The sequence below is a fragment of the Dendrobates tinctorius genome, unplaced genomic scaffold (genome assembly GCF_039654945.1).
Source record: "Dendrobates tinctorius isolate UK_male_01 unplaced genomic scaffold, ASM3965494v1 ptg000145l, whole genome shotgun sequence".
NCBI classification, from domain to species: Eukaryota; Metazoa; Chordata; class Amphibia; order Anura; family Dendrobatidae; genus Dendrobates; species Dendrobates tinctorius.
Genome location: NW_027361812.1, coordinates 3,483,781 through 3,510,023, shown reverse-complemented (window position 1 = coordinate 3,510,023; position 26,243 = coordinate 3,483,781). Strand labels below are relative to the sequence as shown.

The 26,243-nt window shown below is 43.9% G+C and overlaps 1 protein-coding gene across 3 annotated transcripts in view; it reads left to right on the top strand.

Annotated features, from left to right (window-relative positions):
* Nucleotides 1-26,243, top strand: part of ASIC1 (acid sensing ion channel subunit 1) — a 523,004-nt gene that overhangs the window by 331,721 nt on the left and 165,040 nt on the right. The window contains exon 1 of one of the 3 annotated variants that reach the window (XM_073546132.1): nt 11,509-11,660. The exons of 1 other annotated variant lie outside the window; for it this stretch is intronic. In XM_073546132.1, coding sequence (XP_073402233.1) covers nt 11,655-11,660 — 6 coding nt within the window. In that variant the 5' untranslated portion in view covers nt 11,509-11,654. Of the gene's footprint in view, nt 1-11,508; nt 11,661-20,678; nt 21,270-26,243 lie in introns of those variants that run through there. One more of the 3 variants, XM_073546129.1, reaches the window with a different exon arrangement.

Here is a 26,243-nt window from a genome sequence, read left to right as displayed (position 1 = left end):
AAAAGCCCTTTTACAGCTTTATTGACAGAAATTTTTTTTACGGTTCTTGGGATATAGGGAGGAAAAAACAATATAGAAACGCGCCATGTTGGGAAGGGTTTGCTATTCTGACCATGCTCTCCCTTTTACCATTCTCTTAATAATTCCTGGATGTTTACTTAAGTTTGACAAAGGACTGCTTGACGACCCAATGCCATACTTCCTGACCTTGCTATCCCTGCGTATTTGAATATGTCATCAATGTGAGATCACATCCAATACCTGGAACCTCAACCGGCCAGCTGAAATCTATAACTGTAGTCTCACGCACTGCTTAGTGGGCGCTGCCAAATAATGCACTTTATCTCCCAGTCCCTTGAATGGACCCCCACAAGGGCAGTATTGTTCAGCGACCACTAAGGCTACTTTCACACATCAGGTTTTCGCCGTCAGGCGCGTTCCGGCCTCGTGCCGGAGCGCTGGATCCGGCAAATGTTTTGTAAAACCGGATGTGACGGATCCGTTTTTCTGCCGGATCCATCTTGCGCATGACAGCCAAAACCGGATTCGTCTCATCCGGTTCATCCGGTTTTCGATCCGTTTTTCGACGGATTACGCCGGATCCGGTTTTTAAAAAGGCCCCTTGTGGCCTTCCGAACGGGATTGGCTACTGAAAAACTATATATACCGTGTTCCTACAGCCCTTCTTTGACAGGTTGTAGAGGAGAAAGTGCAGGTTGGAGAGAAGAGCAAGTGACTGGCGAAGATGGATGTTGTGATTGGAAATATTTTGAAGAATTTGGCGGATTTTACAGCACAGGCGAATCATTTGAGGGTGATTGTTCTGGAGAAGGAGAGAGCGAGACAGCAGCGCATCAGGCATCGTAGACGACGTTTGTGGATCCACCCCATCACAGCCAAGAGAATGACGCGTGGGGTCTATTCTACACTCTGCATGGACCTTAGACGAAACCCGGAGAGATTTTTTGGATATGTTCGGAAGAAAATGGAGAATTTTGATTACTTGGTGGAGCGCATTGCACACCTCATAAGAAAATCGGACACCTATTGCCGCTTCTCTGTTTCACCAGCAGAGCGTCTGATGGTGACTTTAAGGTAAGCCACATTTATTGGGTATGCTCGCATCAGAGCACATTTTCACTGCAATCTTGTTGGTGGTAGTTTGTATCTCCAAGTGTTATAGCTGACTTTTGGTATGTAATGCTGTTATTTTAAACTAATTGATTGTTTTTTAATTCCCCACAGATTTCTTGCAACTGGAGAATCCCTTTCATCACTGCATTTCCTGTACAGACTCGGGATTTCCACCATATCTGGAAAAGTGAAGCACACATGCCGTGCACTGTGGGACTCCTTAGCTGAAGAGTTTATACCAGAGCCCACAACAGAGAGGTGAAATTTCTGAAAAGTTTCTACAGATATGTCAGTTTCCGAACTGCTTGGGCACTGTGGACGGGAAACATATCCGCATTGTAAAGCCAGCAGGATCGGGATCGGAATATTTCAATTACAAGAAATATTTTTCAATTGTCCTCATGGCCATCGCTGACACGGAATACAAATTTATTGCTGTTGATATTGGGGCCTATGGCCGCTCAAATGACTCTCAAGTTTTCAAACTGTCTGCCATGGGGCGTAAACTGTATGGAAACACCTTCCAGTTCCCATCCCTTAGACCGCTGCCACAAACATCTGGTCCACCTATGCCATTTGTCTGTGTAGGGGATGAAGCCTTCCAGCTGTCAGAAAACCTTTTGAAACCATACGGTAGCAGAGGATTGTCAAGAACAAAACGCATTTTTAATTACCGCCTCACAAGAGCAAGAAGAATGGTTGAATGTACCTTTGGTATTCTGAAAGCCAAATGGCGGGTCCTATTGACTGCGATCAACCTCAAGACAGAAACTGTTGACGAGGTGATCAAAGCTTGCATGGTACTCCACAATTTTGTTATCTGCAAGGAACCCATTTCCATTGAGGACACCTCTGAAGAAACCACCTTGCAAGATTACCAGAACATTACCACTAGAAGTTCTGTGAGGGTTTCAGTAATGAGGGACAATTTTGCACAATACTTTATGTCGCCTCAAGGCAGAATAGACTGGCAGGATGACAGAGTGTGAAAGATTTGTGCCCTAACCAAACTTGTGTACCTTCTGTATCAACAGTATATACCTTTGCCAACCAAAGTTGGCTATCTTGTCCGGGTTTAACTATTTTTACCTTTAGGCCACAGGTGTGTACCTGGATGTGTTTTATGCAAAGTATTTCACCTTTTAACAAAAGTTGTGTACATTGTTAGGAAATCACCAACAAGATACACAACTTTTTTGGTGAAATACTTTGCTTCAAACACAACCAGGAACACAACTGTGGCAAAAAGGTAAAATTTATTTACCTTTTACCTACAGTTATATATCTGGTTTAGAAAACCTTTTTACCTTTTAAATACCCTGTATTTAACATTTTTTTACCAGAAAGAAATGAGACAACCAGTGTAAAACAATAATTAAACTTTTATTGAAAAATTTTTTTTTTATAAAACTTTTTTGAAATTTAAATAAACTTTTTTAATAAACCTTTGAAACCATAAAATTGGTCATTTATTTAAAAACACACATTTTTATAAATTTGTGTAGTGTGGGGTGGAAATACTGCTGGAGGGGCTGTGGGACACTTCGGACTGGGAGTGTGGAGAGAGGACTGGGATCGTGGTGGGGAAGGAACAGTTAGAGGTGAAGGTGTGGAAAAAGCTAGAGAATGGGTGGACATGTGGGAGGCAGAAGAGGTGGTGAGTGGTGGAGTGGTGGAGTGGAGGGTTGGGCAGGGACTGTAGGAGCAGATGATGTGGATGGAAAGTGGTATGGGGAATGAGTTTGGTACAGGGAAGGAGTTTGGTACGGGGCAGGTTGCTGGAAGTGGGGAGATGTCTGGTAATGGGGAGGTTGCTGGTACTGGGGAGGTGGCTGGTATGTAATAGGAGGGGGAGGAGGGAAAGTGGCTGGAGGGGGTGCAGGTGGAGGAACTACTGGGGTGGGAGGAGGAGGTTGGGAGGTAACGTGCTGGAGAGCACCGTGGCACGAATGCATTACATGCATCTGCTGGCTAGGAGAGAGCGTTTCCATGTGCTCCACAACAGACCTGAAAAAGGTGTGGTTTGGCAAAGATCTTGCTTCTGAATGCATGGTTTGCAGAAGTGTCTTCACCTCCAGAATGCTGGAGTTGATCTGCTGAAAGCCTGCGGAGATTTGCTCTGACAAGACCTTTAGACAGTTCTGGAAAAATGCATTCAGATGCAAGAATTCTGGAGCATAAGTCTTTTCCTGACCCCTCTGCCGCCCAGTACCCGCAGGTGTACTAGAGGTAGAAAAAATAAAGACGCGCACTAGTGTACTAGAGGTGGCAGGGGCAGAAGGGTGGGGTAAAAGGAAAGCGATCTCCTCACCAGCAGCTCCATGTAATGTTGTCGGCCACGATGCTCCTGCGCAGGTGGATGGGACAGATGGGTCTAATGTGTGGGAAGGCTGGGAAGGTGCAGATGTACCGGGGCGGTCGGTGTCCCTCGGTGCCGGTCTCCTCAGGGATCGCCTCAGAAGGGTCCAACAGTGCAGGCTCCTGAGTGCTGCTCACCGTGCTGTGGAATAAAGAGGAAAAAAAACAATTAAAATAGTGACATGGCATGGCCCTGGCTGAAAAAAAATTTTTACATCTAAACATTTTTTTTTTACATGTGGTGTGTAATATTTACCTTCTGGTGACCATTGTATCCCGGAGGAACGACAGGGCTCGTGTGTACTTGTACTTGCTCCTGCGTCCTCCAGATCCACTCAGGGCCCGCATCTCTTTATTGAACTCCTTCTTGAAACGATCCCTCACAGACCGCCACCGCTTCACAATTCTCTCCCCTGAAACGAGAAAGGACAAAGTGGTTAGTATACAACATCAGTGTTTCCCAAACTCCAGTCCTCGTGGTCCCCAGGGGTCATGTTTTCATGATTTCCATAGTAAATAGAAATCCTGAACACATGATCCGTGGGGACCACGAGGACTGGAGTTCGGGAAACACTGGTTTACATCAAGCAACCGGTACTGTATATACTTACGCTCTTTAATCTGGGCCCGAGCATCGAGGTCCTCCCAGCGGTCCACAAGGAGCGAACAGATTTCCTCCCAGAGCCGTCGGGTAACTATCAGGTCAGCATGGCGGCGGTCATCCATATTCCATAGCGGCTCCCTTTCTCTGACAGGATCGATTAGCAGGTCAACATCAATTCCTCCATCCTCACCGTCAGAGTCGGGAGCACGCTGTGAAGGCTGTTAAAGTAAAAGAGAAAAATAGCAAAATTAGGCACCACACTTTAAGACATGAAATAAAAAGTGTGCCAAAATTTAACTTAAATATTATGCTTACACGCTGGTGACCGCCGCGTTGCTGTCGCCGATGACCCTGGGAGGCACTGCGAGGACCTCTTGGCCGAGCACCAGATTGGGAAGACTAGAGAAGAAAAGAAAAAAATTTATGTGTTTGGATGTTGGCATATTTGTTTGCTGTGTGATGTCTGTGGTACATTGTTTTCTGTGTGTTGTGTGTAGTGTGATGTTGTGTTTCTGCGTTTGATGAAAAAAACTTACCAATTGTGAGCCCACTCCAGGTGTCTGTCCACTCCTTCCTTCTTCTTCTGGGAGCTCCTCTTCAGCTTGTGATTCCTGTTTTGAAATAAAAGCCAATGAATAGACATATATTACAGAGATGATGGATTTTGGAAATAAAAACTTACCCTCAAACGCTGACGATGCGAGGGAGGGCTCCCAGAAGAAGATGTGGTGTCCTCCTGCTGGCCAGACTCCATGCCTGTGGGTGGTGCTGCTGCTGCTGCCAGTGCTGCTGCTGCTGCTGCATCTCTTTGGCGGCTGTTGAATAAAGAGAAACAAAGGGCCAATGAATATCTTGATATTCCATGGCCCTAGTTTTGAGGAATGGGGGATTTGATAATTACCATCTGTCATCTGCTGGTGGACTCCCCTCCGGTTGTTCTGCATGGTCGCTTTGCTCCATTTGGGGTGGTGGTGCTGGTGGTGGTGAAGTTCTCTCGTGCCTTCTCCTGCGCCTGGTTCCTGTCTTGGGTGGCATGTTGGGTGTGGCTGAGGGTCCCACTGTCATGGTTTTATATATGTGTGCTGTGGGCAGAGCTACTGAGCATGCTCAGACCCAAAAAACTGGATCCGGCCACTGGATCCGGCTTTTGCCGGATCAGGCACATTGCGGCGCTCATAGACTTTCATTGTGTGAAAAAGCCAGACGCGCCGGATCCGGCGGGTCCGGCTTTTTCGCCGGAGACAAAAAACGTTACAGTAGCCGTTTTTTCCAGATGCTGGATTGCGACACATTGCCGGATCCGGCGAAAACCGGACGAAACGCATGGCCATCCGGCGCTAATGCAAGTCAATGGGGGGGAAACCGGATCTGGCATTGCATTTCGCCGGATCCGGTTTTTGTCAAAAGAGCCGGATCGCACCTGACGGTGAAAACCTGATGTGTGAAAGAGGCCTAAGCAATTTATGTGGCTGCCATGTTCTGCCTTGCAAATTGCTTATATGCGGGCTGCTACCAGTGCAGATTTTAGCTGGCACCCCACCCATCTCATAGTGATGACCTACCCCACAAATAGGTCATCAATTGTGAAGTCCTGGCCAACCATACATTGCAAAAATCTATGTTAAATTCTTTACATTGATGGATGATGGATGGGGTTTTGTCCCTTTAGTTTCAACGTGGGTCTAATGTTACTGCGCTAATAACACAAGCGAATGGTCAAAGTTTCAGGGAATTCTAGAGAATCGGCAAAAGATTAATACATGTCTATTGATCCTGATGTACCATAGGAATAACGAGACACAAAGCCCTTTTGCTGCAAGGTATCGATGTCTTAATTCTCTACGTTCCCACCATTGACCACATTAGTCAGCTGTTTCCCAGATTTTCTTCTAAAGTTTTAATTGTAATTCATTAATTCTAAAATTCTTCCATAAGGGAGACCACGAATCAAAAGGAATAAAAAGCTTGGACTACCATAGCTCAGCATATATAAATGTACTGAGTCCTCTGGGAAATGTTTGTGTGTGTGTATCAGCCTCGTCTACGTTTATTTTTTCCTAGTGCTGACTAAGGCTGTTTTAAAGCATGTAACTGAGAAGGAAAGGAGGGGGGCAAGTATATTTAATTTGGTTCTCCAGTCTCAGGCCTTGGGATTCAGTCCATTAACCCCTTCCCCACAGAGATAGAGATTTGCTACACGACTCTAGAGAGCAGAAGACTAGCAGATTTAATCTCACTGAGATTTAATTAAAAAATATTCAAGACAGAGAGTGTATGGGGTTGAACACTGCGTTATTGAAAATGTCAACCATTTTTAAGATGAGAAGTTGCGTGCAAAAACTCTGGGGTTGTAAATGAATTGCTGCCCTGTCAGACAAAGAAGTGCTAAATGGATAAAAAAATAGAATCATTTAATATCTATATTTCATAACTTTTGGCTGCAAAACTTCAAGTCGCTGATCATGATAACAGTTTTAAGACCTATCGCCCCCAGCAAGCCATTCGGATCCTAGCTGGTAAAATATGTCTTCCCACCAGAGCTCTGTACCCCTTCCCCCAACTCACAGGTTATTAGAATGAATAATATAGCTTTTTATGCAAGGGTGGCATTTTTTGTACTTACAATGCTCCCTGGAGGATAAATGAGAACAGGAACTGCACATATCAAATCTAAGTCTTTTGCTCGGATTTCGGATCACCCAAATGGCTCTTCTCTCAGTCAAAAATAATTCCAATTAATCAAGGTGCACAAACACCCTCATTCACATCCTGATTTATTGGAATATTGGTCTTTCCAGCTGAAATACAATCACAGGGAAATATATTCATGTCATCATGTTGTACTGCAATTACACAGTCCACGAGTGATTAGGAGGATGACTACGAGCAAAGAAAATGTTATGTTAACAGGACTTCTCCAAGGCGTGCGGCTAGAATAAGCACAGCCCCATGACAAAGGCAAACAAAGCATCCCTTTCTGAGTGGCTCAAAGTCCCTGCACAGCAGGGCAAGCCTCAAATGCCTCCATATCATTGTGCAGGCTGTAAATGCCACTATACCAGGCGTCCACATAGCAGTGCCTCACCATGCTTGCCAACTTGACTTTTTACTTTTTCTGTGGGTCCACTGGGTTAACACAATGTCTGCAAATTGAGATTCTGGTTTTGGCTTTTATCCTATGTCATGTAGTAAGGCTCGTTAAAGGTTTGACATTGACTTCTAGGATTTCTACTTCCTATAGGTGGCGCTAGATTTCTAGTCCTCTTCTTCTGTGAAGGGACAATTTGGGTTAACACATATGTAATACTGTCCCCTCACCTTCATGGAGTTTGGTGGTGTTCACCATGGTGGAGGGAGTCAGGAGAGTCAGCAGGTGGTCCTAACAGTAAACCAGGTGAAACTTTACTTAGACAATGGCACAAAATGTACATAGCCATTGATGGCATTACATGTTTCAGATGACCAAAGTTCCAAAGACAAGCACACGGTAGCAGATACAGGAAACGGTACATATGAGGTGAAATAAACAGCAAGTTCAGTCAGAGCCTATCCTACTGTCCAAGCTGCCACAATGCAGTTTTTCTCCATCCCACCTGGATGATGTTCCCCAGCGGACCCCAACATTCCTGCTCCCTATAACCTTCATTTTTTTGTAAGATGCCTGTATTCCTATCCACGTTATGGGGGACTACACTCCAGAACAGTACTCCTCCTGAGTTCCAGACGTACAGTTTCCATTTGCTGGAGGCCCGGGAATTCCTTCAACCCCTCTTGTGCTAGTCCTTAGGCTATCCTGCTTGTTTTCTTCAGGTGAGTTCATAACTATAGGGTCCACTGGAAAGGAGAAATAATTCCCTGATACACCCAGCTCCAGCCAACAAACTAATGTCCTAGATAACCATCTCAGTGAGTTTAACTATTTAACTACCTGAGCTGGTGTAATAATTGACGAATCCTAGTGACACACAGACATAGTAATAATACACATCATTACCAAAACAGAGCAAAACTTGAGTATTATAAATAACACAATAAAACACGATGGTAATAATACCCAACTCTGGGGTACAACTCATTCTTTGTATACTGTAAAGTGATGATAATTACAGTCATAATAATCTATATAAGTTTTTTCAGCTTGAAAAAAAATTGCAGATGCTTTAAAAAAATGTAAGAACAAATAAAAAAGTGCCCTATTTTTCTTAAAGATCCCAAATTTTCTGAGCGGTTGGCAATCCTGTGCCTCACCCGTAGATGAGAAAACAAAAGGGAGCATAATTGATGTTGGCACCTGACAGCGATCGCTTACCTCTTCCTCTCTGTATAGGGTGGTGAGGAAGAAGCTGATTGAGTGAAGAACACACTGTCCGAGGCAAGGATGGCGCACACACTAGGAGCTGATAAAACATTTTTTTACTGTAAGGGATAATCTGGCATGAAGGGCTAACCACAGTAAAAGGCACCATGCTCCAAGTGATGCATAAAGGCACGTATCATTGTTTTTTTACATGGTGGCTTTGGTTCAGTCAGATGCTTTCATGGCTTTGGGATTCCTTTCTTTCTCGAACTGTATTATCACTCAGGTCTTGGTTGTTGCATTAATAATAATAAATTTTATTTCTATAGCGCCGACATATTCCGCAGCACTTTACATTTCAGAGGGGATTTGTACAGACAATAGACATTACAGCATAACAATAATCACATAGATCATAACAGATACCAAGAGGAATGAGGGCCATGCTCACAAGCTTACAATCTATGAGGAAAAAAGGTAGACACGAAAGGTGTGTGGTAACAATTGCCCTGATTGTTTGGACCAGTCATAATGTTAAGTGTGTAACAGTACAGACACAGAGGGCTGATAGATGCATAAAGTATGTGGGAACATGATGCGGGGAACCTGGTTATGGTAAAACTTTTGACTGTGCCACACAGAGATAGTTAGGTTAATGTGTTGAGGCGGTAGGCCAGTCTGAATAAATGCGTTTTCAGGTCAAGCTTAAAATTGTAGGGATTGGGGACTAATCGAATTGACCTGGGAAGTGAATTCCAAAGAATTGGCGCAGCACGTGTATAGTTTTGGAGACGGGTGTGTGAGGTTCTGATTTTTGAGGATGCTAACCTCAGGTCATCAGCAGAACGGAGGGCACGGGTAGGGTGGTAGACTGAAACGAAGTCGGAGATATAAGGTGGTGCTGAGCCATGGAGTGTTTTGTGGGTGAGGGTAATAAGTTTGTACTGGATTCTGGAGTGGATGGGTAGCCAGTGTAATGACTGGCACAAGGTAGAGGCATCAGTGTAACGATTGGTGAGGAATATGATCCTGGCTGCAGCATTCAAGACAGATTGGAAAGGGGAGAGTTTGGTAAGAGGGAGACCGATTAGAAGAGAGTTACAATAGTCCAGACGAGAATGAATAAGAGAAACAGTAAGAGTTTTTGCGGAGTCAAAAGTAAGAAAAGGTCGAATTCTAGAAATATTTTTGAGGTGCAAAGGTTGCATTGAACTTAGATGCGTGAAAAAACAAATTTATTGTAGCACACGAAAAAAAAAAACGTTTTGGTCTGTTGTGACCTTCTTCAGTTACGTGTTACACTCAGTATGCAAGGTACGAGAATAACTCTGATGTGAGACCTGATGTGCTTTATAATTTAACGGAGATCTGTGTTGGAAGCTGAGCATATAGAGCTGCAAAGTATCTTAGTTGTGCATGAAGATCGGGCACTTGTGCCACCGGACACAGTATCCACAGTTCCATAGAAAGTTAAACAATTAAATGGTACTCAAAACTTTAGAAAAATGTTTTTGAGTTGCTAATAACTAATATTTCAAAAGAACACATGCCTGATACAACTACACTGATTTACATCCTTACAGCATTGCTTGCCTCCCGCCTTGAGAGCAATCCACGTTTGACAAAGTTTCAGGAATCGTGGCCCTAAAACTTCACCTTGTGCTGCATCTTTAAATAAAGACCTAAAATCCATTTATGAAGGAGAGTCTTTTCTTGCATACAGTATTACAAACCCATACTATACTCATTCCTCTCACTTTAACTATAAGTTTTGTTTTTTTCTGAATGTACTATGATCTGCTCCATGTTGTAGAATGAAGATATTTTTCCCATTATTAAGCTAAAGAACAACGAAATAGAGACATCCCTGTATCAGAAGCCAATCGACTGTCCAACATACCTTAGGCTAATTTCACACTTGCTTTTTTTTCAAGCGCGTTTTTAGCGCAAAAAAAAAAGGCATAGAAAAAACGCATACAAACGCATACAAATGCTGCGTTTTTTTCAAGCATTTTTATGAGCATGCATGAAAAAAACGCAGCGTTTTTATGCGTTTGTATGCGTTTTTAGTGCGTTTTTACCGCGTTTGCGTTTTTTTCCAACATTAGGTGGCTCCTCACACTAACCCAAACCATGACTTTACTAACCCTAACCCTGACCCTGACCCTAACCCTAACCCTGACCCTAACCCTGACCCTAACCCTAACCCTGACCCTAACCCTAACCCTGACCCTAACCCTAACCCTAAACCCTAGCTAACCCTAACCCTAAACCCCCTTAACTAACCCTAACTCTAACCCAAACCCCTAAATTCCATTGTCCAACTAATGGTAAAAAAAAAAACGCATGCGCAAAAAAACGCATACATAAGCATGCCAATGCGCACATATGCGCACCCATAGACTTATAATGGGTGTCTTGCTGTAAAAAAACGCATTGCGTGCGCATGCGTTTTTTGAGGCAAGTCGGACGCTCAAAAAATGCAACAGGATGCATTTTGCATACCGCAAAAAAAAACGAATGCGCGGAAAAACGCATGTGTATGCGCACATAAGCGCATCCCATGCAAAGTATAGGAAAAAAATCGCATGCATTTTTTAGCGCTAAAATCCCGCAAAAAAAAACGCAAGTGTGAAACCAGCCTTAAATGGGACAGTTTCCATCCAAAACACATAAAAACTCTGTCTAAAGTCAAGCCATCAGATACAATCATATATGTTCCAACCCCATGGATAGAGACAAACACCTTGGTCGCCTCAGAAAAACCTTTTTGAATCAGGGCTACCATCCAAGAACAATTGAAAACCAAATTACAAAAGCCACCAGAATGTCAAGGAATCACCTGCTACATTACAAAGCTAAAGAAGAAAATACCTGAGTGCCTCTAGAGGTCACCTACAATTCAAATCTGGAGGTGCTAAGGGGAGCTGCATGGAAATTACAACCTTTACTACAAAAAGATGCTGAGGGACAGACAGGGTTTCCCCTAGTCTAAGGGACACCGCAGGGGCCCCGGGGTTTCAGCTTAAAGTTACCTAGGCTTCCCATGACATTATAGTCGGCCCAAAAAAAAAAAAAAGGAATTATTTACCATGGATCCTATAGTCTCCATAACCAAGCAGCTGGAGGCGCTGTCCATACAGGTCACTGAACTGAGGGGGGCGGTCCAGCAACAAGGCCTCTCAGTTCCTGCTGTGCAAACTGAGGCAGCAGTCAGGGCAGCTGAACCTAAGTTACCTCTCCCTGAACGATTTTCTGGTGATGGCTGTAAGTTCGTTGTATTTCGTGAATCCTGCAAATTGTATTTTCGCATGCGTCCTCTCTCCTCAGGAAATGAGGCTCAGCGTGTGGGCTTGGTAGTTTCCTTGCTGGGTGGTGACCCACAAGCATGGGCGTTTTCACTACCTTCTGATTCATCTGCATTTGAGTCCGTAGACCTTTTTTTTTCTGCTCTGGGTTTAATCTATGACGATCCTGACAGACTGGCGTTAGCAGAATCTAAAATACGCTCTCTACTCCAGGGTGAGCGACTGGCGGAGGATTACTGTACTGAATTTATATGTAAACCATGTGTCATTTCATGTCGGGTATGGGAATGAAATTACAGAAGCCGGCAAATGTTACAGTGGCTATTCTGCTATGAAGAACTGCATGAATTATATATATATATATATATATATATATATATATATATATATTGCATTCTATGTGTCAATATCTATTCTTTTGTTTCTTTATTTAACCTGTCAGTGTGATTTTATTGTATTGCTAAATGAATTGTCGGCTTTTTGTAAAGGACACTGGGTGCGATTTTATCGCAACTCACATATCTGGTCCGTTTGTAATCCGATTTTTTTATCGCCCCCATAGACTTGCATTGGTGAGTCCGATCCGAAAATCGGTGACAATCGCAGCTGCGATTGTCTAGGTCCGAGGAAACGTTCAGAAAAAAAATCGGATGATGGGAGCTGCCCCATAGAATAACATTGGGACGAATGCAATGCGATTTTTTATCGCATTGCATTCGTCCGATTTAATCGCTAGTGTGACTCCGGCCTTAGCCATTAAAAGGTATCAATCACTGAGGACTCTCAATTCTGAATATTTTTCTATCTACTGGCTAACACAGTACAAAGATATATATCTTTCCGATATTTTTCCCTGCAATTTAATAGTGGTTGTTTGGGGTCTATCTCACCACATGGACTATGAAGTTCTGCTGTAAGATAAAAACTCTGGAACTTTTACCTTAAAATCTTGAAGATAAGCTGCTGCTTTATTTTTTTTTTTCTGCTGTTTGTTCCTGGTTCTTAAAACTATGAAAAAGCCACAATAATTAGCTTTAGTCTTAAGCGTAACTGAAAAAGCAAAACACTCATGAATTACATCCAATAACACTTATAGCCCTTTATGCTTCGTCGTTGTGTATGGGTTACATCCATCAATCAGCTTTTATGAAGTGTGAATAAAAGGCTTTAGTTTGCTGTTTACCAGAAGTATCAAGCAGTTTAATTTCGCTTTATTTTTTATGTATATCTTCTGCAATATACACAGTTATTAGTAGTCATTCTACACAGCAGCCAATTTCCACTCATAGCTTCATGATGTACTAATAGACCAGCTTCTCTATTTCTAAATAATATTTTATCTATCCATCACAACAGAACTATCCCCCACTAGCAGCCGCATTAGAAAGCTATGACGAAGATTTGCATTTGTGTGCAACATCAACAATTAAAAATTCTGCTGAAAAAGAGAATGGACTGCACCTCCAAAAATCATACACTGATCTAATGCCGCTAGGCAGAAATATATACAGTATAACTGAACATGGTTCTTAGTTTAACATTCTACTCATTTCCTTTGGGAAGTGTGAGGCAGTGACAGGTATTATATGTGAGGGTCGCTATGTGTCTCCCAAGATGCACATAGAAGCATATTCAGACCGCTGGAGTGCATTGCAGTCACAGGCATAGCTGTGGTTGCAATGCAGAATAAAAGTAAGGCTGGTTTCACATTCGCGCTTTTTAAGCGCACGCACGGCCGGGGGTAGCTCCGCCCCCGAGCCGGCTCTCTGCCCGGCGTGCCCGCCCCTTCCTTGTAGCGCCGCCTCCTAGCGCACAGCGGCGCCTGCGATCGGCGCACCCTATCTTTAGCATAGGGTGCGCAGATCGTGCGCAGGCCGTGCGCTAGTTGCGCTTTGACCTGCGCTGCGCACTTTTGACGGTGCGCCGTGCGCGCCAAAATCAAACTTTTCGGATTTTGGCGCGCACGGCGCACCGTCAAAAGTGCGCAGCGCAGGTCAAAGCGCAACTAGCGCACGGCCTGCGCACGATCTGCGCACCCTATGCTAAAGATAGGGTGCGCCGATCGCAGGCGCCGCTGTGCGCTAGGAGGCGGCGCTACAAGGAAGGGGCGGGCACGCCGGGCAGAGAGCCGGCTCGGGGGCGGAGCTACCCCCGGCCGTGCGTGCGCTTAAAAAGCGCGAATGTGAAACCAGCCTAAGTTTGGTGTTGGACAAGCTATTTGCCCAAGGCAGATTTAAGAAAACCTGGAATGGGCTTTTATTTTTGGAGCGAACTACAGGATGGTAGTGGTGCGGTTCGCTCCCTCCAGGCCAAGTCTTACAAGTGGCCACGGCCACAGATTCCATTTAAAAACCCTGCAGCAAAGGGTTGAGTGTGTCAGTCTTGGTCTGCAAACTGCAGAGCAGGTAGCTCTGCAAGATTCGGCTTGTGTGAAGCAACACAGAGCCAAGCGAAGAAAAAAGGCCTGACACCCTCAGCGTGACACAGCGGCGCAGTTGCCCTCGGCAACCTGTCTCAGATATGGACTGTCTTGACGCCTCGGCTGCGACCCGGAGGATACCATTTGTTTTCCATGTGTGAGTTACGTTGGACATTAAAGACATTTTGTTTTAAACTTTCCTGTGGTCATTGCCTATCTGTCACACTGCAAGAACCCTGCTGCACTACAGCATATATTACATAATTTGCAATATTGTTGGGTTTTACATCTACTTACTGAGCTCCCCAGCAGCTATGAGCTGGCAAGTCGATAAAAAAAAAAAGATAATTTTGCTGCTATTTTTTCCTCCTTGACATGTCTCACCCTTCCTTTCAGGAGTGCACACCCCCACCAGTCTCTTAATGACAGTCCAAACTAGCAGTATTTGTGATCTCCAGTGCTCTCCGATCTTAACTTCCACATAATCAGAGAAAAGCAGTTGCACTGAAACTAGCAGGGATGTTGTCATGTCGGACGCTGTTCACACCACAGCATCCGGCAGGCAGAGGTAGTTCCACCTCCAGCCACTATAGCCTCAGTGGCGCCGGTTTGATCTTCAGGCTCTCGGGGGTTAATCCTGCTGGAGACCAGGTTGGAAGGTTAGTCACGCCCACGGTCTTTAAATAGTCATACTGGCATATGGGCGTCGCCGATTATAGCTTGTGTTTTCATACCAAGTGGTTCCGGTCTGGAGTGGAGGTGTTGCAGAGAGAGAGATTCATATCTGGTGTCGTATGATCCGTCGTTATCCTTTCTCCTTCCCATATTTTTGTTTAGTTGTGCCCTGTTCACATTACTGTTTATTCCTGTGTGTGTGCGGCGCAGTGCAGTTTAAGTTCTCCCTGTCTGTCATTATTTGTGTGGGAGCTTTGGTGGTGTGACTCCTCACTGGGTGGAGGGTGGAGGGTTAAGTGCAGGGCTGAGCAGGAGATAAGGAAAGGTCGGAGGCTCAGGCATTTGCACCTTCAGCAAAAACCCTGGGTTGAGGGTCAGACAGGGTTTCCCCTAGTAAAAGGGACACCACAGGGGCCCCGGGTATTTCAGCCTTAGTTGAACTAAGCCCCCGTGACAGATGTAGAGCAAACAGTGCACTCCAACAATCCCGGCCAGCATCTGTGCAGTGCTTGCAAGCTCAATAGAAAAGAGCTTGTAAGCACTGCACATGTTTGGCCACTGCTAATAACCATAACTAAACAATTGTAAACAAAATTACAAAAAGATATAAAAAAAATACAAGTGTAATTATTATTTGAACTGTGCAACCATTTTAATGAGGAGTTAGTTGGAAAGATGATTGTATTTACAAGCACTTTCCAATTCTAACTATCTTTTACGATAGGAATAGCCTTCTTATGCCTTATCCTTCTTTGTGTCACATTTACCACCTTTTTTCTGATTGCATTAATTCCAGTAGTTTAAGCACATGTGCTTCCAACCTCTTCCATAACTAGGATCCACGTTCCCTAACTGTTTCTGACTTACGAGTCAAGCGTCTATTGGAATAACATTCTGTGATTGTGACGAGCGTCAGCCTACGCTGAGTCGTTTTTCCTTTTAGAGTGGACCCTCTGGGCCATGGCACCCACCTAGGGCGAGCGAACCTAGTGAGAGCCCACCTCCTGTACAGGGAGTGTCAGGGGCAAGACCAAGGGCGTGAGCCACCACGGCAGCTGGACCAGACGGCCGGCTCAGGGAGACACCATTGAGTGTCAGGCAACAGGACGAACAGGATACGAAACATAAAGCGAAGTCACGGGATTTCTTCAGCAAACGTGGTTACACACTTTAATCAGATACAAGGCAAAAACAGAGAATCAGATGCAGGGCACCATCGGTGAAACACGGCAAGGTGCATGCAAGGGCACGCCAAAAGTTCAGACATAACACGTGCAGAAAACATACCGGAATCCAGGGCAGGGTACGTGTTAGGGATCACACAAGAGTTTCTAGGAGGGATGCGTGCTAGGACACGCCAGAGTCCAAGACAAGGTGCACTCCGAGAGATACGCCAGAGTCCAAGACAGGGTGCGTGCACGCCAGGATCCAAGACAGGGTGCGATGGCATCAGACTCCGGACTACTGATAACGACCGACAGGATCCAGGCATCAGGCTGCGGAAATCAGCTCCGGACATCAGGCCGCAGTCATCTGGTTCCGGACCTCTGGCAGCGGTCGGCAGGTTTCGGGAATCCGGCAGGCATACCAGGGTTCAAGGCAGGGTGCGTGTTTGGAGACACGCCAGGGTTCATTCAAGGACGGAGGCCTGCGCATGCAAGGGAACGCCAGGGACAGGTTCAAGGATGGAGGCCTGCACGTGTAGAGAGCACGCCAGGGACAAGTTCAAGGACGGAGGCCTGCGTGTGTAGAGGGACACGCCAGGGACAGGTACAACAAACAAACAAGGTGCGTGTATAGAGACACGCCAAGGTCAGAGTTCAAGGCAGAGTCCTGCGCATGCCGTGGGGCATGCCAGGGTCAGGTTCAAGGCAGAGTCCTGCACACGCAGAGAGGCATGCCAGGGTCAAGTTCCGAGACAGAGTGCGTGCCAAGAGTCACGCCAGGGTTCAGACTAAGGAAAGAACCTGCGCGTGCAAGGGGCACGCCAGGGTAAAGGATAGGGCTAGTGCGTGCAAGAGGGCATGACAGGTTCCATGGCAAAACCTGCGTGTGCTTTTACAGAAGCACGGGGAGGTATGCCAAGGGGCAGGCGAGGACCTGCATGTGCTATGGAGAGCACGTAGAGCACAGTGCATAAACAGCGTTAAGTGCAAGGAAGCACAGAGAGCACGGCTGGGGTACTGGCTAGCTGATCGGTCTGCAGCACTAACAGGCGGGCAAGACTCCAGCGAACCCGGCTGAGGCATAGCAGGCGACACAGCTGTCACTGACCGACGAGCACAGCTGAGGCACAAGCAGGCGGGCATGGCTGAGGCACAAGCACGAGGCTAGGAAGGCCAGGCGCATGCAAAGGGCACACGAAGCAAGAAAGCAAAGCAAGACAAGAAGCAAGGCAGAGCTAGGCAGGTACGGAACACGGAGCGGAAACTTAGGCAGAAACACGGAGTCAGATCAGAGCGAGAACAGAGCTAGCAGCGGAGCGTAGGCCGAAGGCCAGAGCCGGGCCAAGGCAGAGCCTTGGGACTAGTCAGAGAACGTGCTAGAGAGCACCATAGATCAGAGAGCAGGAATGGTACGTGAGCCAGGTGGCACAACAGGGCACCATAGGTCAGAGCAAGGGAGAACAGGCAAGAACAGAGGAGGGAACACCAGACTGAGCAAAGCGAAGGCAAGACATGGCAGAAACGGGCAAGGCAGAGAACACCAGAAGGACAACAAGTCCAAGTAGGATAAGGACGAACACAGTACAACGGACAAACATAAGACAAGGCACGGGACAAGAGACGGAGTACAAGCACAGAGCGTGTGCAGATACGCACGACAGAGCAAAGTGCAGGGGCACAGAATACAGGAGCGACCCAGCAGGCCAAGCAACCATGCAGGGAAGCAACACGATACTCAGGCCCTGACCATAGGGAGGGGCGGTCTGATATAGCACCAAAGCACCAGTACTTCCGGGTCAGGACCAGGGAGGGACTTTGGGTTCAGATCCTCTAGGATAATAGAGAGCATCGCTAGAACAGCCTGGTTAGAACCATAGAGGAGGTCACATGATCAGGGGTTTCCAGGAATACAGCGGATTGCAGAATCAGAGCAGGACTGGAACATAGAAAGGGTCACATGATCAGGGGTTTCCAGGAATACAGCGGATGGCAGAGTCAGAGCAGGGCTGGAACATAGAAGAAGTCACATGATTAGGTGTTCTAGGAATACAGCGGATTGCAGAACCAGACAGAGACGGATGGTTATCCAGCAACAGCGTGCAGCCATGAGGTAAGGCGCGCGTGCACACTGCTCCAGGCATCTTGCGGCATGACAGACATGGCGGACATGACAGGCATGGCGGACATGACAGTGGTCACTGCAGTTAGGTCCTTTTGTAAACTATACAGCATGTTCATTGGAAATGATGCCATTTGTTTGAGAGATACAAAAAATAAGTCATAATATGGACCAGAAGGAAACATTACAAAGGAAAATGACTGTAATCATTTTACATGGCAGATTGGATTTGTTGATAGAGCTAATGTTGTTATGCCAGCGAATGTAGGCTTGGTATACCAATGTAGACATGTTACTAAAACTTTCCTGATGTCTATCCTGTTCTATAGTGATAGCATTTTTTGACCATTACTAGCTATTAGTGATGAGCCAACGTGCTCAGAAAACGTCTTATCCAAGCACGATCAGGTGTTTTCCGAGCCTCTTGGTGTGCTCGTGTATTATGTTTGAGTCCCTGTGGCTGCATGACTTCAGCTGTTAGACAGTTCATCACATGGGGGGATTGCCTGTTTGTTAGAGAGCCTCAACACATGTGGGGATTCCCTAACAACCGCAAACCATGCAGCCTCAGGGACTCGAACATAATATGCGAGCACTCCCAGAGGTTTGGATAACACCCGAGCATGTTTGGCTAAGATGCAAAAAATGAGGCACTCAGCAAAACCTGCTCTTTTTACATTGCTTCTTTACTGCCAAGAGAACAGTTTTTGACTTTTGGAAAAAAACGGAAGGTGTGAACATAGCCTTAGGTTGCCGTCTGCTCCATGTGAGAAAACAAGTAGTATTGATTTCACATGATAGTTTGGAAGACATGCTATAGATGTTCTATTGGGATCCAGAAAGTCCACTACTTGAACAACCCGTTTTGAACCCCTATGTTTCCCCACAGTGTCAGCACTAGCTCTCCGGGGCATCAAGTCACATTGTTATGTCACACCATCCCGATGGCCAGTTAGTGATCTCTTTACTCTCCTTTCCTACAGAAGTAATTGACATTCAGGAGGAGTGAGCTGCGGATGCTCTCTCATTTCCTTCCATGTTTTGATTCGTCAGTAAGACGGGAATGTGAAGCAAGTGCTGGTTGGCCACAGGGATCACGTGATGTAACAATATCACGCAATCCCAGGGAGAGTCAGTGCCTTACATTTCTGGAACGGCCCTGGCATCTAAGGTGAATATAAGTGTTATTATTTTACAAGAGGGAAATATGAGAATTGAGAAGTGGTTGTCCGAGTACTGCTCAACCCCTTGAAATATATGATTTGTGTGAATACATGTGTTATTATTTTACTGGTGGAAAACATATCAATTCAGAAGGGGCTGTACAAGTGGGTGAACAACCCCTTTAAGTTACATCTCTACTCCAAAGGTTTCCTTTTTTCTTAACTATGAAACTATGCCATATGCCAGCGACAATTTCCCTGAGACAAGATAATGCAAACTTGTATGTTGATCTGCAGATAGTACCCATGAAAAATGTTCCCATGAGTTCTCCCCAATTTTATCTATCTATCTATCTACTGTATGTGTTCTCTGTTTAACCAAGTTTACATATTAGTAAAGAAGACCAGATGAATAATACTTTGGAGAGATTTAGATTTTATTCTAATTTCTGTGATTTTTTTGTTTTTATAAATGTATATTTTGATTGATGTCTCCACAAATTCTAGATCTTAGACGTTTGGTCACTACATTATTTTTTTTAAGCAGACTGTCTTCCTGGCTCCTGAGGTTTGTACCCAAGTTTATCTGACACAATGGCTGTCATCACTTTTTCAAACCGCTTTTTTTGAGAAACTATAACTGCACTCCAACGTTTTTATATTTTCTTTGTCTTTGATTCATTCATTCTATCATCTTAGATAATGCTATAGGGTTCTTCGCGCATTCATCTCAGTCTTCCTAATGCAGCAATAAAGCTGAGATTTGATCAGTCCCCAGGGCTGTGTAACATGACCTAAAGGACCTTCAGAACTTACGTTAAGAGTCTCCTGCTAAAACAGAGGGAAGAATTCACTTGTCCTTGATGCGATTTCTCCCCAATAGTAAAGAAAAATAGATTGTTTCCTAGAGCAGGCAATGACGATTCTAACGGGACATACCTAATTTATGTCCAATTCTATTGAAAATCTTATGCCCTCATTTCATTCAGCCCTATACAGCACCTCCCTTTCTACTGGAATCCTAATATATTATTGATGACTGCTCTCTTGGATCAGTATTCTGCCGCCTGCAGTGGCAGAGCGAGACTGGAACCTCACAGTGTTAGCATACGGTTGTATGTCTACCATCCCACCATAAAGGAATGAGTAGTGCTCCTCCAGTCGTTCCAGCATCTCAGATCATTTTAGATAACACGGGATAGAAACGGAAACTTCGAGACTTATCAAGACATCCAGTGGATCAAACACCTAAATATTATTGAATGGAGGGGGAAGAAGTCTATTTCCATGGAGAAGAGTTTGTAGTCTTGCTTTTTCATGGGAAGAACCTGTGAACCAAGCTGGTATCCCGTTATCTGTATCTTCTACAGTGATTATCTCAGTTTTGTTTTTTTGACACTCGGAGAAAGACTTCTTCCAGATCTAAAACTAAGAAATGTCAGTGCAGATATTCTGCACATTGTCTGTGTCTAAAGGCAAAGGACATAAAAATAAGAGAGAAGATAAAGTGGAATGTGAAGAGATAGACATAACTGAGGAGAATGGCGGTGCCATGGATGCTGTTTCCTTTGCTGGCAGCTGCACTCTCCATGGACTGAATCACATTATCACTGAAGAACCTTGGGGAATACGGCGTTTTGTCTGGGCCGGAGCCTTTTTAGTTTCCCTCTTTCTGTTCCTATCTCAGGTCTGGGAGCGTGTGGCTTTATACAGACAATATCCTCATCTCACCACAATCGATGAGATGGTGGCGACCAAGATGGACTTTCCATCAATTACTTTATGCAACTGCAATCGCTTCCGACCCTCTCAACTCTCTAATTCTGATTTATCATACCTATCTCCTCTGATAGGCTTCCCAGATGGTGATGGGGATGCAGCACTGGTTTCTGAACCATTTCAGGAAACTGGGGATGGAACACCTGACATGTTCACGATCATTGAACGCTCCTCACACCAGCTTGGTGAAATGATGTTAGAGTGCAAATATCAAGGAAGAGATTGTGATGTTGATGATTTTATCACGGTAAGATAATACATAATACCCAATGGATAAAATAATCTTGAGAAGCAAAATACCAATCCACGAAGTTTGTGTTTTATAATAGGACTGACCTACTAATGTGTATTATATTGGTGTCCTGACTCACCCCTAAGAGGTGTTGTTGGGGGATAGAGGTAAGGGGCATGTTGAATTTCAAATGCCCAAGGCTTTTTTCTCATATGAGATAAGCTTCTGCCAGGGGAATCTGTCTGAAGTTTATCCCTTCTCCATATCAAGAACACATACATGTTTGGAGCATGGATGTATATGGAGGAATCAGAACAGCTATCTAAGGTGAACCTTGGAACTATAAATGTGCAGTATGTCTAAATCCCTGATGGAAAGTTGCGGATTTGGAGATAATTTACCCTGTAGGGATAGGAGGATTATTTGGATTCAGATTTTGGAATACTTGGTTGTAAAGACTCAAGAAGTAATGACTCAGTTGTTTGTTCTTACTGGACTATCACGACAGTACTTTAAATACTAAAGATGTTTTTGTGAAGATATTTGTAGCAATAGGAAATATCAGTTAATAATACTGCAGGGTGCGCAGGGCAAGAAGCTAAAGAAAATAGCAACAAGGGACAAGTAGTGATAGAGGGAGCAAGATGAAAGTTCTCATTTTAGGATTTATTTTCATGAAACTCTTATTTATTCTCTGGTATATTCATGGGAGCATATCATTACTGGAAGCTCTGAGACTCTGCTTTTACTAGCCTGCGCTAACAGTATGTGGCTTCCCACTTTCAGTACATGGAATGGAAGTAATCTAATTAACTGTTGTATTATAAATGGGGATGTTCCCACATTAGACTCAGTTGTGCACAAGAACATTATTACAAATAACTGTTGTAAAATATAATTTCTAAATGTTACCTGGTAGGTGAATTCATTGTTTGATTGCATGGCTAATTCACAGCTACCATTTTTCTTTCTCTCGCATATATATATATATATATATAGTCATGGTCAAAAGTGTTGGCATCCTTGAAATTGTTCCAGATTATTTCTCCCAGGAAATTATTGCAGTTACACTTGTTTTGTTATACACATGTTTATTTCCTTTCTGTGAGTTGGAATAACACAAAAATCGGAGGAAAAAAAGGAAAATTGGACTTAACTTCACAGAAAAAAACCCAAAATGGGCAGGACAAAATTGTTGACACCCTGAACTTAATATTTTGTTGCACACCCTTTGGAATAAATAACTGTAATCAATTGCTTCCAATAACAATCAACGAGCTTCTAACACCTCTCATGCATGTATAGTATATACTGCCGATCTTACAATTTATGATACCTTATATCATACCGTCTATTGACGTCTCCCCAAATGGTGTATGGTCATATAATGTCTAATTATTTGCATCATACAATGTTGTGCCCATATGCCAGCGCTATATGTTGGCCAAATTACTCTTTCATACAGTTGCCCAAATAACAATTCTCTACAGAAATTATTCTGTGTCTCCAGCCCAGGGGCTCCTGTTTAAGTCTAGATCCCTGTGCAGGGGTTAAAGGGTGATGGCCACGAGAACCCCTGGGATCTTGTAAGCAGAGTAGCTTGTGCTAAGCCTGTCCATGGTAGACATTTTAGAGTTGCCAAGTGACCTCTGTCAGAACGTCTTTACATTTCTCTTCCGCACTACTTGGTACTGTTGGTCTGTTTGTGTGTGACAGGCACTGTATTCTACTTCATCAGTGAGTCCTTGACTTTAGTGTCAGTGAATTTGCCAATGAACAACTCCAATTATATCATTCTCATCCACTTATTGTCCTATACTAATTAGATGAAAGTCATCCAAACCTGGCCGTATTCAGAGGGAACAACCACCCAATTCCTGTGTATGGAACTTACCAACTTTCCCATGGAAGAGGACGCTGAGGAAGATGAGGATTGAGCAGTATGAACTCAAAAGCTAAATGCTTTTTGTTCTGACAGAAACATGTGCCACTGACTTTCTCTCATCTCACCAGTGAAAACACATGAACATTTGACTGAGCTGAAAGTGTGTGGGGGAAGGCTGAAGAAAGAGCAACTGACAAAATGTGTGTTTGGCTAATATCTATTTAAGGCATCTCCGAACACAACATGTGGCAATATAAAGAAACGTAAACAGTATATTTTTTGTATGTTTTTTTCCTAATCTATAATCTGAACTTCACCAACACCTGATGCTCTAGTTGTCTGCCTGTTCTGCCAGTTCTTCTTACTTAGTCCTGGCCCTGATCATATATAATATATTTAATTAATTTACTTTTTATGGCAACATTAAAGGAACTACAGGAATTTATGGCACATACTGGTTGTGTACTGCATATGGCAGCTGTCTTCCATAGTCTTCATAAGTGTTAGCAGCGGATTAATCAGCGTAACATCCAGAGTCAGCAACACAATGTAGATTTATTCATATCCAGGTTGAACAGCTTACAGCATGAAATGTGATCAGTCTGGTATCTGCTGTGGCTTGCAGCATGGGAGCATTACAACAACAAGAAGGGAAGAGAAGGAGGAGGCATCCTGTCTGTTTTTTGTTTTTTTTTGTCACTGAACTTTGTTAACAATCTCACAATATGCACAATATATAAAACAGTACAGTAGTAGTTGTTGCAGTACATACAGATCAATATGCATTATTCCAACACCCTCACTCAACAACTACTTATCCTCTTAGTCCCAGTGTGGTTCTCAATTCTTGGAACCTGGCTCGTGGCAATGGCTTTGTCATAATGTCAGCTGCCATCTTATCAGTTTCACAATAGACGAACTGAATTATGCCACGATCTATCAAATCACGTAAATGATGATGTCTGACGTCAATGTGCTTGGTTCTAGCACTGATCTTTTCACTGCATGCAAGTTTAATGCATCCTTGGTTGTCCTCATAAATCACCGTCGGCTGAGTTGACGGTGTGCCAAGATCATCCATCAATTATCTTAGCCAAATGACCTCCTGACTTGCATAGGCTGCGGACACATACTCCGCTTCTGTAGATGACAAGGCAACTGACACTTGTTTCCTACTAGACCAGGAGATTAAACTTTCTCCAACTTTAAACAAGTATCCTCTTGTGGATTTACGATCATGCGAATCACCAGCCCAATCTGCATCTACATAGTCGGTGAATTCTAGATCTCCCGTTGCAGACAGCTTTAAATTTACATCTTGCGTTTCTTTTAAATATTGGAGAATTCTCTTAACAGCATTCCAGTCTCTTTGGCGTGGTTTTTCCACATATCTGCAAAGGATTCCAACTGTTGTTGTGATATCCGGTCGAGTCATAGTTGATATGTTTAGAAGTGCCCCCACTGCCTGACGATATTTCTCATTGTTTGGCAACAGGTCATCTTCTCCTTCCAGCTTCAGGTAGGATGGTTCCATTGGGGTTGATATACCTTTGGCTTCTGACATTCCAAACTGATTCAGAATCAAATTAATTTTTGCACTTTGGTTTAGAAGAAAACTTCCATCTTCCTCTCTCTGGATTTGGATTCCTAGATAATATGTTACATTTCCTAGGTCTTTCGTTTCAAAATGCTGGTTCAGAATTTCAGCCATTTTTCCAATTTCTGCATCTTCCTGATGAACTACAATCACATCATCCACATATAAGAGAATATACATCCACTTTCCATCTGTATATTTTGTGCATAAGCATGGATCCGCTTGACCTCTTTTAAAACCTTCTTCCAACAAGACCTTATTCATCTTGGTATTCCATGCTCTTGCTGATTGCTTAAGACCATAAAGGGATATTTGTAGTTTGCAAACAAGATTCTCTTCACCCCCTTTTACATAACCTTCAGGTTGAGTCATGTATAAGTCCTCCTCAATGTCACCATTTAAAAAGGCAGTTTTTATATCCAAATGTCTGACATTCATCTTTTGTACAGCAGCTACAGCTAACAAAGCTCTGAACGTGGTCTGTTTAGCGACTGGAGCAAACGTAGCATCGTAATCTTCGCCATACTTTTGAGAATATCCTTTTGCCACCAACCTTGCTTTAAATCTGTGGACTTTACCTTCAGAGTCATATTTCGTTTTGAAGACCCACTTGCACTTGATTGCCTTTTTGCCCTGTGGCAGCTTGGTGAGTTTCCAAGTTTGAAGTTGATGAAGCGATTTGATTTCCTCATTAGCAGCATTGATCCACTTTGTTCTTTCATGGACAGGTAGTTCTTGCATTTCATCCCATGACTGCGGCTCTGATTCAGGTAGTGTCTTGACTATGTAGGATAAACGTTTAGCTGGTACGCCTCTGTTTGATCTTGAAGATCTCCTGATTTCAGATTCACCTGATTTTTCTGTTGTTCCTTCAGTGGTTGAAGAATCCAGCCAGACCTCTACATCCTCCTTGTTATTGTCTTTTAATTGTGACTTCAGCTGTACTACTGGCGTGATGTCACAAAACTTGGGGGACACAAAGTTCTCATCAATCACTACATCTCTACTTATTGTGACCTTGTTTGTTTCTGGGTGTAGAATCCTATAACCTTTCTGGGTTTCACTGTAGCCTACCAGGATCCCTTCCTTAACGTGAGATTCCCACTTAGTTCGCCTTTCTTTGGGAACATGTACAAGCGATTTACTTCCGAATATTCTTATATGATGTAGTTTTGGCTTTCTGCTGTTCCATTGCTCAAACGGAGTTTTCTCTGTAGCTTTACCTGGTAGTCTGTTCTGAAGATAGCAAGCTGTCATGATTGCTTCACCCCAATATGCTGTGGGCAGATTTGCATCAAACAACATACTTCTTCCACTTTCACAGAGTGTTCGGTTCCTTCTTTCCGCTACACCATTTTGCTCAGGATTGTACGGTACAGTGGTCTGAAATAGGATTCCATTTTTCTTTAAAATGCTCTGTGTCTCATTACTTGTGTATTCAGTCCCATTTTCTGCATGCAGAATCTTTGTCATTCTCCCAAATTTATTATATACCTCAGCTAGATAT